The 17,394-nt window shown below is 43.6% G+C and overlaps 1 protein-coding gene across 1 annotated transcript in view; it reads left to right on the forward strand.

Moving 5' to 3' along the window:
• LOC144504127 (low-density lipoprotein receptor-related protein 1-like) overlaps nucleotides 1–17,394 on the forward strand; it is a 1,391,705-nt gene that overhangs the window by 1,168,909 nt on the left and 205,402 nt on the right. The window contains exons 63-64 of the mRNA XM_078229303.1: nucleotides 5,255–5,443; nucleotides 10,239–10,387. Of these exons, the coding sequence (XP_078085429.1) occupies nucleotides 5,255–5,443; nucleotides 10,239–10,387 (338 nt within the window). The remainder of the gene's footprint in view (nucleotides 1–5,254; nucleotides 5,444–10,238; nucleotides 10,388–17,394) is intronic.

Consider the following 17,394-nt stretch of genomic DNA (forward strand, 5'->3'; position numbering starts at 1 on the left):
CTGGCCCGAGATGGTTATCACTGGGTATGGATGAAAGACAAGTCCGGTGACACCTTGAAGTAATAATGGCTGACTTTGGCATCCTGTGACAAACTTGACACTCAAATTGTCAACACTATGCCCAGAGTTGTTTCTCAAGTTGAAATTGAAATTTATGCTTTCAAATGGTACACGCATTTTAATAAAATACCATGCAAGAAGCCCTCGAGTAGCTAATTTACATTGCTATTGCATGAGATATTGGGTGGAATTTTCTGATCTCACCAGTAGTGGGAAGCTTGGTGGGTGGGGGAACTTGAGGCCTGAGGCTAAAAATCTGTTTCTAGATGGCAGGATGAATTAAGTTCCTGAGGCTTTAAAGCCACATTAAAAATGGGTCAATCTACATGATGTATAAGGTTGGGAAGTCAAAGGGCCAGCTTTCTGAAATTAGGTTCCCCTTCCAAATTAAGTTTCCCACACAGCGTAAAATTAGAGCATTCACTTTTTCTTCTGCACATCAGGGGTGTGCACCTGGTAAGGTCGACCACTTCCATGATTAACTGTGAGTTGCAGTTGAATTGTCCTCTTTGGGGAGTGTCCGTCAATGCCAGCCTGCGCTCGAAACTGGATGGTGGCAGTAAGAGTTCCCTGGAGGATGAGGAATGAAGGGTGTGGACAGGCTAGTGGAGAAGGGTGGAGCAATGGCCAGGCAGAGGTGGAAGGGATAGTGCAGGCTGTGATGGCAATAAATTAAATATGGCACCTGAACGTTCAACCCTGTGAGGAAACGATGGGAATGGCGTTTTCCAGCCTGCTCCCACCATGAGAATCGGTGAGCTCCTCACGGATGCTAATTTAATGAGCGGAACCATGCAAGATCATGATGTTCCACCTCCCAGCGGGAATCACTCCCATTTCCGCACCTATCACCGAACCTAGCCCCGGAACCAGGAGATTCTGGTCATTGATGCAACTACATGTTTTCAACGGGCATTTTGAAGGATTGACTATGTGGAAAAATAGTGGAACCTGTCATTTTATTCATTTTATTGCGGGAACTATTTGAAAGCATAAATTTCAATTTTAGCTTGAGGAACAGCTCTGGGCACAGTGCTGACAACCTGATAAATTTGATAAGCAATACAGTGGGTGGAATTAAAATATTCATCTTTTTCCCATTTGGTATTCGGTTCAGTTAAAACATGTGGCTTGTTTTTCAGTGTTTGAGGAAGATTGCTTTTGTTGGACTTTCCTGATATATCTTGTGAGGTTGGCTACTGTAAGATAAATCAGGTTATGTTAGGCCACCCCCCCCCCCCCCCCCCCACCCCCAATCAGAGCTGTGTGATACTGATGTCTGACCTTTTAGCAGCACGCAGCAAAAAGCAATGACTTTGTGTTGTGACTGGAGTCTATATAGCCGAGGCACGGAGGAATTTAGTAATAGAAGATTTTTCACCTGAATTTTAATTCTAACAGTATTATGGTGAAGATCAGGAAATGGTAAATGGATTTAGAACGTAGAACATAGAAAAACTACAGCACAATACAGGCCCTTCAGCCCACAAAGTTGTGCCGAACATGTCCCTACCTCAGCGATTACTAGGCTTACCTATAACCCTCTATCTTACTAAGTTCCACGTACTTATCTAAAAGTCTCTTAAAAGACCCTATCGAATCCACCTCCACCACTGTTGCTGGCAGCCCATTCCACGTGCCCACCACCCTCTGAGTGAAAAACCTACCCCTGACATCTCCTCTGTACCTACTCCCCAGCACCTTAAACCTGTGTCCTCTTGTGGCAACCATTTCAGCCCTAGGAAAAAGCCTCTGACTGTCCACTCGATCAATAGCTCTCAACATCTTATACACCTCTATCAGGTCACCCCTCATCCTTCGTCTCTCCAAGGAGAAAAGGCCGAGCTTACTCAACCTATCCTCATAAGGCACGCCCCCCAACCCAGGCAACATCCTTGTAAATCTCCTCTGCACCCTTTCTATGGCTTCCACATCCTTCCTGTAATGAGGCGACCAGAACTGAGCACAGTACTCCAAGTGGGGTCTGACCAGGGTCCTATATAACTGCAACATTATCTCACGACTCCTGAACTCAATTCCTCGATTGATGAAGGCCTGTACACCATACGCGTTCTTAACCACAGCCTCAACCTGCACAGCTGCTTTGAGCTTCCTATGAACTCGGACCCCAAGATCCTTCTGATCTTCCACACTGCCAAGAGTCCTACCATTAATATTATATTCCGCCATCCTATTTGACCTGCCAAAATGAACCACCTCACACTATCTGGGTTAAACTCCATCTGCCACTTCTCCGCCCAGTCTTCCATCCTATCAATGTCTCGCTGCAACTTCTGACATCCCTCCACACTATCCACAACACCTCCAACTTTTAATCTGATTGAACTGATAAACGGATTTAAACTGAACTGTGTATTGAATTTTGAACCAGTTTTTGTGGTAAAGTGGTCCCTTTAAAGGACGATCCTTTGCGGGCCATGTGATTAGGCCAGAGTCTATGGAGAGGCCATGTGGAAATCGGGAGCATGAGTGAATGGCCTGGGGGGGGAAGAGCACCTTCAGTTGGAGCCAGAGAGGTGAACAGAGTAAACGTGTGATAGAGATTTCTGTCAGACTCTTAACTTGTGTGTGTATATTATGTATATATATATATAAATATAGTTCATTAATAAATCCTTCATTATTGGAACTATATTGAGTGGCCTCCAGTTATTTTTTTTCAAATTTTTACTTATTATTGTCACAAGTAGGCTTACATTAACACTGCAGTGAAGATAATGTGGAAATCCCCTAGTCGCCACACTTCAGCGCCTGTCCGGGTACACTGAGGGAGAATTTAATATGGCCAATGCACCTAACCAGCACGTCTTTCAGACTGTGGGAAGAAACTGGAGCACCCGGAGGAAACCCACTCAGACACGGGGAGAATGTGCAGACCCCGCAAAGAAAGTGATCCAAGTCAGGAATCAAACCTGGGTCCCTGGTGCTGTGAGGCAGCAGTGCTAACCACTGTGCCACCGTGCAACCCAGTTTATAAAATGATTATTTTCAGAAAAAAGTTGTTTAAGGTGACACTTGTCTCAGGCAAATGCTCAGTGAACCCAAACTGTCCTGCTAAGATTAGAGATTTACCTTGTTGGGAATTACAGCTAACCCATCATCTGATTAATTTACTGGACAATTTCAGGACAGCTCTGCGGAGGTCCGTCTTCTGCTGCTGATGGAAGATGCCACTGGTGTTTTAAAATTGAACCTGCTGTCTGGGGGAATTTCTAATCTGGCCAAAATAGATTAAAGGGAAGAGACAAACGATGAAATCTTCAGTTAAATGTAAAAAACATGTTGAACATGCAGAACCATAGTGGCACTTCTGCCTCACAGCGCCAGGGACCCAGGTCGATTCCTGGCTTGGGTCACTGTCTGCACGGAGTCTGCACGTTCTCCCCGTACCTACGTGGGTTCCCTCCAAGTGCTCCAGTTTCCTCCCACAGTCCGAAAGACATGCTGGTTAGATGCATTGGCCTTGCTAAATTCTCCCTCAGTGTATCTGAACAGGCGCCGGAGTGTGGCGACTAGGGGATTCTCACAGTAACTTCATTGCACTGTTAATGTGACACTAATAAATAAACATTAAACTTTAAAGAATCATATAAAGAAAGGTTTAAAGTTCTGATGAAGGGATGCACACTGTAAGGCCCTACAATTTATGGAATAAAAATCATGGCACGTTTGCAATAAATGACGGAAAATTATCTCTATCGTGAAGGCAACAGACATGGAAATATAAGATAATTTGTGGAAAAAATATGGAATTCAACACCTTTTGCATGAACGTATTCTAATTTATAAGAAAAAGTTAGCAAGATGAGAGTAAAATATATTTTGTATTCTCCAGCTGCCTACTATGATAATTACTTATAGTTTTGGGTCAGTATGTGATACTGGAATTAAAATGTCAGATTTAAAAGCTCAAGGCTTTCTTTCTTTCATATTGCTATTTGGAATTAAAATTCATCCGAGGTCAATGATTGATTGCTGCAACTTGTTCTATTTAAGACTAAGATGGTCCTCTGAATTCTGTGTCCTCATTAAGGGATTTTTCAAGGTGCTGACCAAAGAGCTTTTGAAAGTGAAGGAAAGATTAAAAGAAAGACACGGTATAGCCAGTTAGATACCTACTAGATATCAGATGATCCAAGAGGCAGGACAGGCTGAGTGCTGGAATTCTATCATCGATTAATTTGGCAATTGGAAATCGGGCATAGAAAGATTTGAACTCGGAAGAACAAATCTGCATTCAAGTTCATTAACAGCTGGAAAATATTATTGAGTGCAGACAGCACAAGGCTATTGAAAACAGGTCACAAAAGGAAAGGCAAGCATATTATTATTTTTATTCCCTCCTGTTGTCATTATTGGAGTGAATTACTCATTCAAGATTTTATGTGGACCCCCCTGACAGGTTAGTGGGTGAATACATCACTATGGTGAGCCTGAACCTTGCATTGTAGAAGGGCCCGCAGTTGCCATTCCTGATCTGTGTTGAGTCACCCACTCACAGCTGGGGCACTTTAGTTGGCCTCTGTCCCTCAACTTAAAAGAAGGAAAATAACTCGATCCAAACTACCCTATCCTGACTGTTTCATAAAGCCCTCTGTGGGAAATGAGAATTGTGCAAAGGTAGAATTGAGCTAGGCTCTGATGGTCTGCGCTTTTAGATAACCTTCTGATACTCGCAGGTAGAGTTGGCCCCCCACATAAGGGGCTGCGAGCACCTATAAAACTACACCTAGACTTTGCACCTTTATCAGAGAGTGAAAACAAGGGAAAATAATTTTCGGGAAGTAGAATGCACTCTGTGAATCCCATGCTCATCCATTTTTTGGTGCAAGTTCTGAGTTTTAGCTGGTTTAATAGAATTTCAGTTCAAAGCGTTTCCTTTTCAAATGAAATTGTTATTTCATATTGAAGAAGCCCAAAGCATTCTCTTTTGAGCAGGCGTATTCGTTATCTGTCAGGTGTTGGAGCGAATGAAACTGTAAGCAACAGACTTAATGCTTGATTCTATGTTCTTTTAAATGGTAATGGAGAACCCCAGGGAGTTGCTGTATTGTCACAGCGCTTATTCAGAGGGAGTTATGTGCCAGTTGTATCTGATGGCTCATGCAATATTGAGTGTTGTGACTGGCAGTCTACCAAGGTAGTACACTAATATGACCATATCCTATTACAGTTCGTAACCAAGATATCCCGCATGTGTTAGCGGTTACATTATTTGAAGACTACATCTACTGGACAGACTGGAAAACTAAGTCGGTTAGCCGAGCTCACAAAACCACAGGCTTGAACAAGATGTCACTAATCAGCTCCTGGCATCAGATAATGGATATCCATGTGTATCATCCCTACAGACAGCCAGATGGTAATTCGTCACAACATGCTATATACTTCCAAAAGTTAATGCATAAATCACTTGTTTAATTGGATAATTTGTATAATTATGGGGAGGAAGTCATTTTACTTGTTTTTTTCTCTAAAAAAAAATCAAGTTGGAAAAAGGAAACATTATCATCATGCATACCAATGAGATCCATATGGTAATTATTTCAGAACAGTATATGTTTCACATTATATTCGGTCGCCTTGCATCAGCTCGGCACATCACCCCCATAGGTGCCGTGAGTCAGCTAAACCTAAACTAATTGACTTACGGAGAATATATCGCATGCATTGACTCTTATCTTGCTGAATGAACAGGAATTTTGTGGCGTTAGCATAAGTGCCTTGGCAAGCACTTTTACAGGTTTAAAATGAAACTCTGGTTTTACCTAAATTTACACGAATTTTCTAACAATGTCTTTAAACCTTACGTTGCATAACTGCAGGAGTGGGCACTTGGCATTCGCCCACACTCCACATCAGCCATCGTTATCCAGTGACTCATTTGCTCTTGCTAAGATGTGTCAGGATTTCACGAGGTGGTTGACATTCACTTACAGTATGCAGACGAGAATTCGAGCTTAGAAAGAGTCACAAGTCATAAATCATGAGTCGTCCATTCTTATTAGTACAACGGCTTCGAGCTCCCCACAGCGAGTTATTGTGTCTTCAAATATACAAAAAAAACCTCAGCCCTAAACTCCTGAATTTATAAGCTGATAAGGAATACATGCAAGTGGAATGTTAGTAGAGCACAGAGATACTAGAGGGTTCAAAGATTTGATTCTATTTCATTAGCATTTAAAAAATAGAAAAGAGAGGAATTGGAAGAGCAAATCCACAGGGAAATTCCTGAAAAAATTAAAGTAAGAGCAATAATGGTCGGGGACATAAATTCCCCAAGCAAGGCTGGTGAGAAAATGATGGGCGGGATTTTATGCTCCAGCTATTCTAGATTCAATAAAAAAATAAAAACTTAAGTGTACGTAAGTTAGCATGATATAAAATTAACCAGTCAACCAGACCAGATGGCATGCATCCGAGGTTACTGAGGGAACTAAGGGGGAAGATATGACACAGGTTCTGACCATAATCCTTCTGTCCTCCTTGGATAGATGAAAGGTGCCAGGGGAATGGACAATTGGAAGTATCACACTTCAATTCAACATGAGAGAGAGGGATAAAGCTTGTAACTACAGGCCAGTTAGTCCAATATCAGTGGTGGGAAAGCTACGAGAGGTAAATGTCAGGACAAAATTGATTCTTACTTGGAGAAGCATGGGTTATTAAGGGACAGCTAGTACAGTGTTTTTAAGGCAAATCATGTCTGTCTAACCCGAGGACACTGAAGTCTCTATTTGAAGATAGATATCTTCATTTTATTCCCTCTTGCCAGAGACATATGGGCAGTGTGCGTATGAGTGTTTGCAAGGTTTGCAGGCTTCCCCACAGTGCAGTAAGCCATCAACTGCACAAGTTGCTTTGCAGACACTACGGTTGAAAACTACCACCTCGGGGCGGGCAAGGTTCCCAGAATGGAAATCTCTATTGAGATTTTACATTCTCGCCCAAGCGAGGCTGTAAAAACCCGCCCATCATGTTATGCTGCCAGGTATTCTGGCAATTGTCAAGGTGTCTTCTTTCTGCTGTGGTACACTTTGCCAGCTGCATTTCAGACACCATGGCAAACGGGCAGAACAGTGGTTAGCACTGTTGCTTCACAACACAGGGACCCGGGTTTGATTCCCGGCTTGGGTCACTGTGTGGCATTTGCACATTCTCCCTGTGTCTGTGTGGGTTTCTTCCGGGTGCTCCGGTTTCCTCCCACAGTCCAAAGATGTGCGGGTTAGGTGGATTGGCCATGCCAAATTGCCCCTCAGTGTCAAGGGGGCTCGCAGGGTAAATGCATGGGGTAATGGGGGTAGGGCCTGGGTGGGATTGTGGTCGGTGCAGACTTGATGGGCCGAATGGTCTCCTTCTGCACTGTAGGATTTTATGAAACTGGAAGTCAGCTACCGAGTGACATTGGCTATCCACTGACAGCATGACAACATGCACAAGTGACACTGCCACAAAATAAGGTGATAAAAGAGACCATTGGCCTGCTGAAAAAACACTGCTGCCTGGACCCCTCTGAAAGAGTCTTGCAGTACTCAACTGAGCAGGTCTTCTCTTTGTGGTGGGTATGCTGCCTGCTTACAACCTTTCTATCATGAGAGATTCTTCTGCCCCACACACCTTGCGTTCCCTCAGTCACTCACCATCACATTGTCCTCTTGATCAAAGTGCACAAATAAAATCCCCAAATAAAAGTACAACATATTGTATTGTTCACAAATTTAAACAATTCAACCCTGAAGCACTCCTTTGGTTCCCATCTTCTGCATGTCCCTGTCTGTCCTAGTGTTAAGTGTTGCCAAATGGTGGTGTCTTAGCAATTCTAGTGAGGACAGATTGCTGGACTGCTGTGACAAGCCTCTCTGTACATTGATATCCACAGCCATGATATCAACAGACTGAGCTTGCATGACTTCAGTCTGAACTTCCACTGCAGTACTCAGACTTTTTTGAAGTGCTTGTATCGCAACAGAGACTAGGATATTGTTCGTCAGATGCTGCACGGGTCCACGGTATATTGGTGAAGTTCAACACTAGTTCCAAGCCCTATGCAAAACTCTGCACTAAGCTGATGCCAGACTCCTCCATCCTCCTTGACATTGGATGCAGGCTTTCTGGCTGGCTTCCCAGGGCAGCAAGCGATTTGTTATGTACACCCGTCAGCTTTCTTCTACAGCCTCTTCCATTAATATCCTCTTCTGAGTCCTCTACAGCCTAACCTGTGTCTAACAATGCCCTCTGGTGAGCTGACACCCACACTTTCCTTGCTCCAGTGTCTTAACACTGGTAGATCCTATGTTTAAGTTGCACATAGGGTGGGATTTTCCACCTGCGCCTCCCCCACTCTCGCAGCTGGCAGCATGTTTTGCAGTAGCCATTGGATGGTGGCAGGACTGGAAGATCCCATCGCTGTCAACAAATTTTCCTGTTGTTTGCACCCTTCGCCCCGTTGACGGGACTGGATGATTCTGCCAGCTGGAACGGCTTCAACATTTCAACCACAGTGGCAGTATCTGAACTGATGACTGCGAGTGTGAATTCAGGCAATGGTACATCTTCTTCATTCACTTCTTGCTGTTACTCCACTGCTGGACAGGTTGCACACCTTGGGCACTTGAGAGGAAATAAAGAGGAGCTGGGGGGACATGTAAAAGCTGCATGCTTACACCCAGTAATTACATGTCAACAGAGATTGTGGGATAAAGGATAAATGGGATGTGAGAAAGAGAATTAGGTATGAAGATTCCACCATCTTCAATGGGCTCAGTCCCATTGTCAGCCACAGCCACAGCCACAGCCACAGCCACAAAATGGTCCTTTATGATAATGGCCAGCATTATGTCCTCCATGGTGTTTAGAGAATGCAAGCAAACCTTTATCGCTGACTAGTTCCTTAACCTTCAGCTGTGCACCACTTTCTGCTGCAAGGGAGAGGGAAGTGTGTCAGTAATGATGTGTAATATCTGGATGATAATGTGGTTGCTATGGTTGAATAGCTAGCTAGTATGGCATGCTGCCGATGTGGATGTGAGGCCTGCAACGGTGGTGAATTTGGAAGGATGAGGTGAAGCGATGAATGTCAAATATCTATCCTGATTGATGAGAGATTGATAAGCACTAAGAAATTGTTGGCCTGTTAATGATGAATGTACGTTACATTAAACAATGGCACAGTTGGAATCATAGAATCCCTACAATGCAAAAGGAGGCCATTCAGCCCATCGAGTCTGCACCGACCACAATCCCATCCAGGCCCTATCCCTGATACCCCACATATTTACCCTGCTAATCCCCTGACACTAGGATCAATTTGGCATGGCCAATCAGCCTAACCCGGATATCTTTGGACAATATTTGACATTTGAAGCTGCATTCACTAATCTTGATCACTCGTGTGTGGTCATTAAAGTTCTTGTGACAATGCACCGAGATTCGTAGGGATGTGGTCTCCTGACATTGGTCTCCAAGGCTATTAGCTCCCAATGTACAACAGTGTCTGCAAGGTCTCCTGGCCCCCAAATATACAGAGCCATCTCTCCTTTTTTCTGTCATATCCACAAAGATATCCAGTGTAGCTTGGGGTCAGCGTTCTCCCACGTTTAGCCATTCTTCTCTTTCTGGTCAAACTCAGTGCTCAGGGACTCCCAGCACTTACCGAGCCACCATGCACTTCCCCTTTAAGAGCTGCAGGTTGACTTTAAATAGATATTGAGCCTTCCACTCCTCCATCACATGACCTATCTGCATGCCAATGAGTATTCTTTTGGTGCGTGTTAGCACCAAGTTTAGATTGCTGCCCGGCTATCAAATAGTATTTTTTGCTTCCTCCTCATTTCAGTTTGCTATCTGAACTGTTGCTTGCGGATGAAGAACCCACAGGAATGAAAGTTAACCCAAGCCTCAATTATAGGCCAGAGTGCACATTTTACACACACTCTACCCATGGGAAATCTGCAGTGGGCGGGGGCAGGGGGATTGCACTCTACCTGAGTTTTATAACATGGCTTCATTATTGTCCATAAGCCTTAACTAGGGTTACATTTTCCAATCTTATGAGTTTTGGATCTCTTCAACATTTTCCAATTGTCCGTGTTTGTACGTAACGTAATTTTACTGTGCGTCAGATGAGCTCATAAATTGTCTTTTATCTTCTGTCTCAGTGCCTGGTCACCCATGCAAATTATATAATGGAGGTTGCAGCAACCTTTGTTTGCTTTCTCCTGGAGGAAGATACAAATGCGCCTGTCCCACAAACTTCTACCTTGCTGCTGATGGCAAGACTTGTCTTTCCAACTGCACTGCAAGCCAGGTATTGTATGAATCTGTTACTCTTCATCTGTAAAGACATCATGCGAGTGCATTGACTTCACTGTACAAATATTTTGTCACCTTACCCTGTGAGTCACTCCAGAAATCTGGCGCACAGAGAATACACAAAGACATAATTGGTAACACACCAATACTCATGTCACTGATCATGTCTAAACATTTATGTTTCTCTTTCCCTAGAAAAGGAAGGACTATAATAACTTATAATATCTGTCACTGGGTTAACTTATAGTCAAACAATGTTGACATTTGTACTGACTTAGTGAACGATCTAAAAATTCACCAACGTCAGCAATATCTAGTTGTTACAATTGCAGTTGCATAAATTAATTGAATGGCGAAGCAGATTTGATGGGCCATATGGCCTCCTTTCTGCTCCTATGTCTTGTGGTCTTATAACAACTTCCTCATTGGGTGAGATTATACGGCCATTCCTGCCCGGAGGATCTACCAGTCCCGCTGAAGGTGACTCCCTGTGGCGGGTTCCCAGTAGCAGCACGGAGGACCATGCAACACACCATAAACATTGGTGGAACCAGAAGTTCCTGCTGGCAGCCGATGGCGAGGACCTCCACCACCAGTGGTGGTGGATAATCCTGCTCATTGTCACTCAGGGATCCCTTGTAGAGAGCAGCATCTGTGAAGGGAGAAACAAAATGTTTCACGTTTGTGACTTTTCATCAGAAGCTGATGACCAGATGAGAACAAACCTGAAACATTTATTGTTGCCAGATCTGCTGAGGGCTTCCAACATTTTATGTTTGCATTTCAGATTTCCAGCAGCTGCAGTATTTCGCTTTTTATATCCAGACTAGAAACTTGTTCGATCTTACTCAGTTTGAGGAAATTATATTTTTGGTTTCCTTGGACATCACTGAAAGTTCCATCCGACCTGACGCTTCTTGCTCCCATGCTGCATAAAAGCCCCTGGGTGATATCTCCTCTTATTTCTTTTCCCGAATTTTCCTCAGCACATAGCATTGATTTTATTTGACTTCCCAAACTGAGCCTTTTTATCTTTTCAACCAGCTTATTTGTTTCGCTTTGTGTTGAAACCCCAGGTGAGAGTTTGACTGGAGCGGCAACGCCCAAGCACAAATCTTTTAAATTATTTGGCAAATTTGCCCATTTTCTGAAAGTTATTTGTATAGTTAGATTTCTTTTGTGTGGCATCCGAAAGACCCAGTCTGTAAATCAATAAATATGTGACATTTGTGTCCAAATCAGTGTGGGTGTGTGTGTGAGCACAGCAGGGAGGGGAAAGGCTTTTTAAAAATTCATTCGTGGGACATGGGCGTCGCTGGCTGGCCAGTATTTATTGCCCATCACTAGTTGCCCTTGAGAAGGTGGTGGTGAGCTGCCTTCTTGAATCGCTGCAGTCCACGTGCTGTGGGTTGACCCATAATGCCATTCTCGGAATTCTAGGAGTTTGACCCAACGACTGCGAAGGAATGACGATGTTTTTCCAAGTCAGGAAGGTGACGGGATGGAGAGGAACTTGCAGGTGGTGGTGTTCCCATGTATCTGCTGCCCTTGTCCTTCTAGATGGAAGTGGTCGTGGGTTTGGAAGATGCTGTCTAAGAATTTTTAGTGAATTACTGCAGCACATCTTATAGATAGTACACACTGCTGTTATTGAGCATTGGTGATGGAGGGAGTGGGTGTTTGTGAATACAATGCCAATCAAGTGGGCTGCTTTGTCCTGAATGGTGATGTCCTGGAAGCTTCTTGAGTGTTGTTGGAGCTGCATCCATCCAGGCAAATGGAGAGTATTCCATCACATTCCTGACTTGTGCCTGTAGATGGTGGACAGGCTTTGAGGTGTCAGGAAGTGAGTTACTCGCTGCAGTATTCCTAGCCTCTGCCTGCTCTTGTAGCCATGTGTTGATGTGGCGAATCTAGTTGAGTTTCTGGTCAATGGTAACCTCAAGGATGTTGACAGTGAGGATTCGGTGATGGTAACACCATTGAATGTCAAGGGGTAATGGTTAGAGTGTCTCTTATTGGTGATGGTCATTGCTTGGCAATTGTGCGGCACGAATGTTACTTGCCACTTGTCAGCCCACAATTGTGGCGACATAAGTGAGAGCTCCAGCATATGATCTATTTTTTTTTAATGTCTTTAGCCTGCTGGTGAAGACTTTCACCACAAATGGAAGTCAGCACATTGGAACAACTACATCCCCCACAAATCTCCTCTCCCAGCCTCATAAAAATTAGAGATCAGAGCAATGAACTAATGCCTAAGACATTTCAAGGCCCTGTTCTGATTATGCTCTCCATATTTTGTTTAATACTTCCTAGCACTAACTGGGAAAGGTATTCACTTCATGTCGAAGGCAAGGTGTGTATTCTGTCGCCTACTAAAGATGGATGCCCCTCATTGCCTTGCTGATCTTGCAGAAGTGTACAAGACTTTTATCCAGTCACTGACCAGTTTACTCAAACAAAATAAATCAATCCAAAGGGGAATACATATTGCCGAATGTCTGAGGACTAGAAATTTTCTCCAATAAACAACAACGACTCTATTCAAATCAAAATGCCCCGGATGCTGAAAATCAGAAAGAAACAGAAAATGTTGGAAATATTCAACATGTTTGGCAGCATCTGGAGAAAGAGAAACAGAGTTAACGTGTCACGGTGATGACCTTTTTGTTGATGACCTTCTTCAGAACGTATGAAAAGTCATTGACCTAGAGGCTATCATCCGGAAATGTTTCTCTATCCACAGATGCTGCCAGAGTTGTTGAACTATTCGATTATGAGAAAATTGCGCATCTGACCCAGGACTTTGAAAAAGAATCACATGTTTACCAATGTTCATTTGAAGAGATGATGCAAGAAGTGTGATAGTCATTTTCTGCTGAAGATGGACAAGAAAATTGACCCAACTCACTGGCTGCGCTCACTCCAACACCGTAAAATCCCACCCGAGGTCAACTGATCTTTGCATGGTTCTCCCCCCAACCCCCCACTCCGCCCGCTATAATTCCGGTGGTGGGCTGGACGGGAAAATTCACCCCATTAGATCCAGCCACTTCCTAAATTTAACACTCGATTCAGAGCTCTTCAGCCAAGAATGAACAAAACGATAATCCCAAAAAATGTAAAAGCTCAAAGAAACTTTCAAAGATACTTAAAAATTCCAGTAGCATTGTGATGGATTTTTACAACAAACAAATTATTAACTGGCAATTGGGTTGTTCTAGTCTGACCTGTCTAACATGTGAAAGACTTTAAGCTCAATCGTGGAAGTTTATCAGTGTCCTCTGAATGTCCCCAAGCCATTTATGTTTGGCCTTTTGGCTAAGATCAAGCGTCAAATCAAACCCAAGATGGGATGAAATGCCTTATTTTGTCCAGCTTGGATCTTGTTTGTCTCTCTTAGGGGGACCTTGAATTGGATACAAGTGGATTTTGAATTTTACTTTTGGAGCAAGCAAGGAATGGATCTGGGTCTGCCTGGTCCATTCTGAGCATTGGCTTTGTAGTTTTAAGGATGGAGTAAAAAAAATTAAAAATCAACTCTTCTCCACCCTTAATAAAAATCCAGAAGATCAGATTTCACCTTGCATGGTAGCAGTGTTGTGCTTTTCCTTGTGTTTACTGACTAATAAATATCAAAGCACCAACTGCACATAAGGGACCAGTTAAACCAAATGTAGTTTCATTTCTTACTGATCAGAAAAGTTGGTGGCAGTATTACACAGTCGGAGAACTTGTACTCATGTCTGAGACAAGGACTGAATCACATGATACATTTCTCCTTGAGTAATGTACACAGAAAACTTATTCGCAACAGGTAGAACCAAAAGTCCTAAATACACAGATCAATTTGTCCAACATCTTTCAGAATTTATCTTTAGGCATTCAGAATTTTTCTCCCATTAACTATTTTTTTCTCAATAAAGAGGGAAGAACCAAATTAAATCACTATCTGAGTTAGCATGAGTCAATCATGGGCTTCCAGCATATGTATCTAAGTCTCTGCTTCACAGTCCATGCTATTATGGCCAGGTCCTCCTCAATTCAGGGATATATTAGCCAGATGCACAGCAAGTGGTTTATAATCTGCTTCCATTATGGAAAATACTCCAGTAAAAAACAGAATTTTTGGATGAAAAACAAAAGTTTGGGAGGAATTTTCCCGTCCCACCCACCATGAGAATCGTAGCAGGCGGGGTGGGGGCGGACCATGGAAAGGCCCGTTGACCTCAGGTGGGATTTTCCGGTCTTGGGGCGAGTGCAGCCGTAAAATCCCGTCCAATGTCTTCTTTAAGAAGAGTCATACAGTCTCATAACATTAATTCTATTTCTCCCCTCACAGATGCTGCCAAATTTGCTGAACTTTTCTAGCATTTTCTGTTTTTAATCCAGATTTCCAGTATCCAGCAAATGTAATGTTGTCATTTATCTCAAGAGGCTTGGAATACAAAAGCAGGGATGTACTTCTGAGGCTTTATAAAGCACTGGTTAGGCCCCATTTGGAGTACTGTGAGCAATTTTGGGCCCCACACCTCAGGAAGGACATACTGGCACTGGAGCGGGTCCAGCGGAGATTCACATGGATGATCCCGCGATTGGTAGGCCTGACATACGATGAACGTCTGAGGATCGTGGGATTGTATTCATTGGAGTTTAGGAGGTTGAGGGGAGATCTAATAGAAACTTACAAGATAATGAACGGCTTAGATAGGATGGATGTAGGGAAGTTGTTTCCATTAGCAGGGGAGACTAGGACACGGGGGCACAGCCTTAGAATAAAAGGGAGTCACTTTAGAACAGAGATGAGGAGAAATTTCTTCAGCCAGAGAGTGGTGGGTCTGTGGAATTCATTGCCACAGAGGGCTGTGGAGGCCGAGACGTTAAGCGTCTTCAAGACAGAAATTGATAAATTCTTGATTTCTCGAGGAATTAAGGGCTATGGGGAGAGAGCGGGTAAATGGAGTTGAAATCAACCATGATTGAATGGTGGAGTGGACTCGATGGGCCGAATGGCCTTACTTCCGCTCCTATGTCTTATGGTCTTATGGTCTTATCCGCAGTTTTTTCCTTTTATTTTGGTTGGGGATTCTGTGGTGAAGAGCTGACCTCCTGGCTCTGCAACGCCTGTTCACCATCTACAATACACAGATTAGTGATGTGATTAAATATTCCCCACTTGTCTGGATGAGTGGAGCTCCAATAACACTCAAGAAGCTCAACATCATCCTGGATAAGACAGCTCACACGATTGTCACCCACCCGCTCCAACCTTAAACATTCCCTCCTTCCAACACAGTTACACTACTGTAGCTGCAGCTTGTACTATCGACAAGATGCATTGCAGTAGCTCGACTAGGTTCCTTCAACAGTTTCTTCCAGAACCGCAACCTCCATTCCCCGGAAGGACAAGCGCGGCCGGGGCATGGGAATTCCATCACCTGAAAGTTCCCCACTTTCCGTAGTGGGCTTTGAATTCATAACTCTGGGGCATTAGTCCAGATCTCTGGATTTCTAATTCAGTAACATTACTACAATGCTGCAGTTCTGTCTAATCTATCATTGTTCCTTCATTGTCACTGTGTCAAAATCCTGGAATCCCTCCCTACCAGCTCTGTGAATGTACCTGAACCACGTGGATTGTGATGGTTCAAGAATGTGGCTGACCACCAGCTTTTCAAATGTATTTCAGGATGGAAAATCAATGTTGGTCTTGTCGGTGACACCTGCACCCCATGAATGAATTAAAAAAGACACATTCCAATTTTTATTCCCAGATGGCAAACATTCTGTGTGGTTACATGCAGGGCTTAAGACCATAAGAAATAGGAACAGGAGTAGGCTTTTTGGCCCCTCGAGCTTGCTCTGCCATTCAGTAGGATCATGGCTAATCCAACATTCTATATATCCATTTTCCTGCCCTTTTCCCGTAACTCTGACTGATCAAAATCTAACCATTGTAGGTGATTTGACAACCCGGGCAGTTTTTTCTCTTACTGGTGTCATTTGTCAAATCCAATGGTCATGAAGCAATTAAACCTGGAAATGATTATATATTTGGGGAACAGAGAGAGAACAATGGGCACTGGAAAATGCTGAAAAAACTCAGCAGGTCCGGCAGCATCTGTGGAGAGAGAAAGAGTTTACATTTTGAATCCATATGACTCTGCTTCAGAGCAGACTTGATCGGGGCTTGATGTTCAGTTGGGGAGGTGTAGACCATAAGACCATAAGACATAGGAGCAGAATTAGGCCACTCGGCCCATCACATCTGCTCTGCCATTCAATCATGGCTGATATTTTTCTCATCCCCATTCTCCTGCCTTTTCCCCATAACCCCTGATCCCCTTACTAATCAAGAACCTATCTATCTCTGTCTTAAAGACATTCAATGACCTGGCCTCCACAACCTTCTGCGGCAAAGTGTTGCACAGATTCACCACACTCTGGCTGAAGCAGTTCCTCCTCATCTCTGTTTTAAAGGATCATTCCTTTAGCCTGAGATTGTGCCCTCTGGTTCTAGTTTTTCCGACTAGTGGAAACATCCTCTCCATGTCCACTCTATCCAGACCTCGCAGTATCCTGTAAGTTTCAATAAGATCCCCCCTCATCCTTCTAAACTCCAATGAGTACAGATCCAGAGTCCTCGACCATTCCTCATACAACAAGCTCTTCATTCCAGGGATCATTTGTGTGAACCTCTTCTGGACCTTTTCCAAGGCCAGCACATCCTTCCTTAGATATGGGGCCCAAAACTGATCACAATATTCCAAATGGGGTCTGACCAGAGCCTTATCCAGCCTCAGAAGTACACCCCTGCTCTTGTATTCTAGCCCTCTCGACATGAACGCTAACATTGCATTTGCCTTCCTAAATGCTGACTGAACCTGAACGTTAATCTTAAGAGAATCTTGAACAATGACTCACAAGTCCCTTTGTGCTTCTGATTTCCTAAGCATTTTCCCAATTAGAGAATAGTCTATGCCTCCATTCCTCCTTCCG

This window comes from Mustelus asterias, chromosome 14 (assembly GCF_964213995.1).
Source record: "Mustelus asterias chromosome 14, sMusAst1.hap1.1, whole genome shotgun sequence".
NCBI classification, from domain to species: domain Eukaryota; kingdom Metazoa; phylum Chordata; class Chondrichthyes; order Carcharhiniformes; family Triakidae; genus Mustelus; species Mustelus asterias.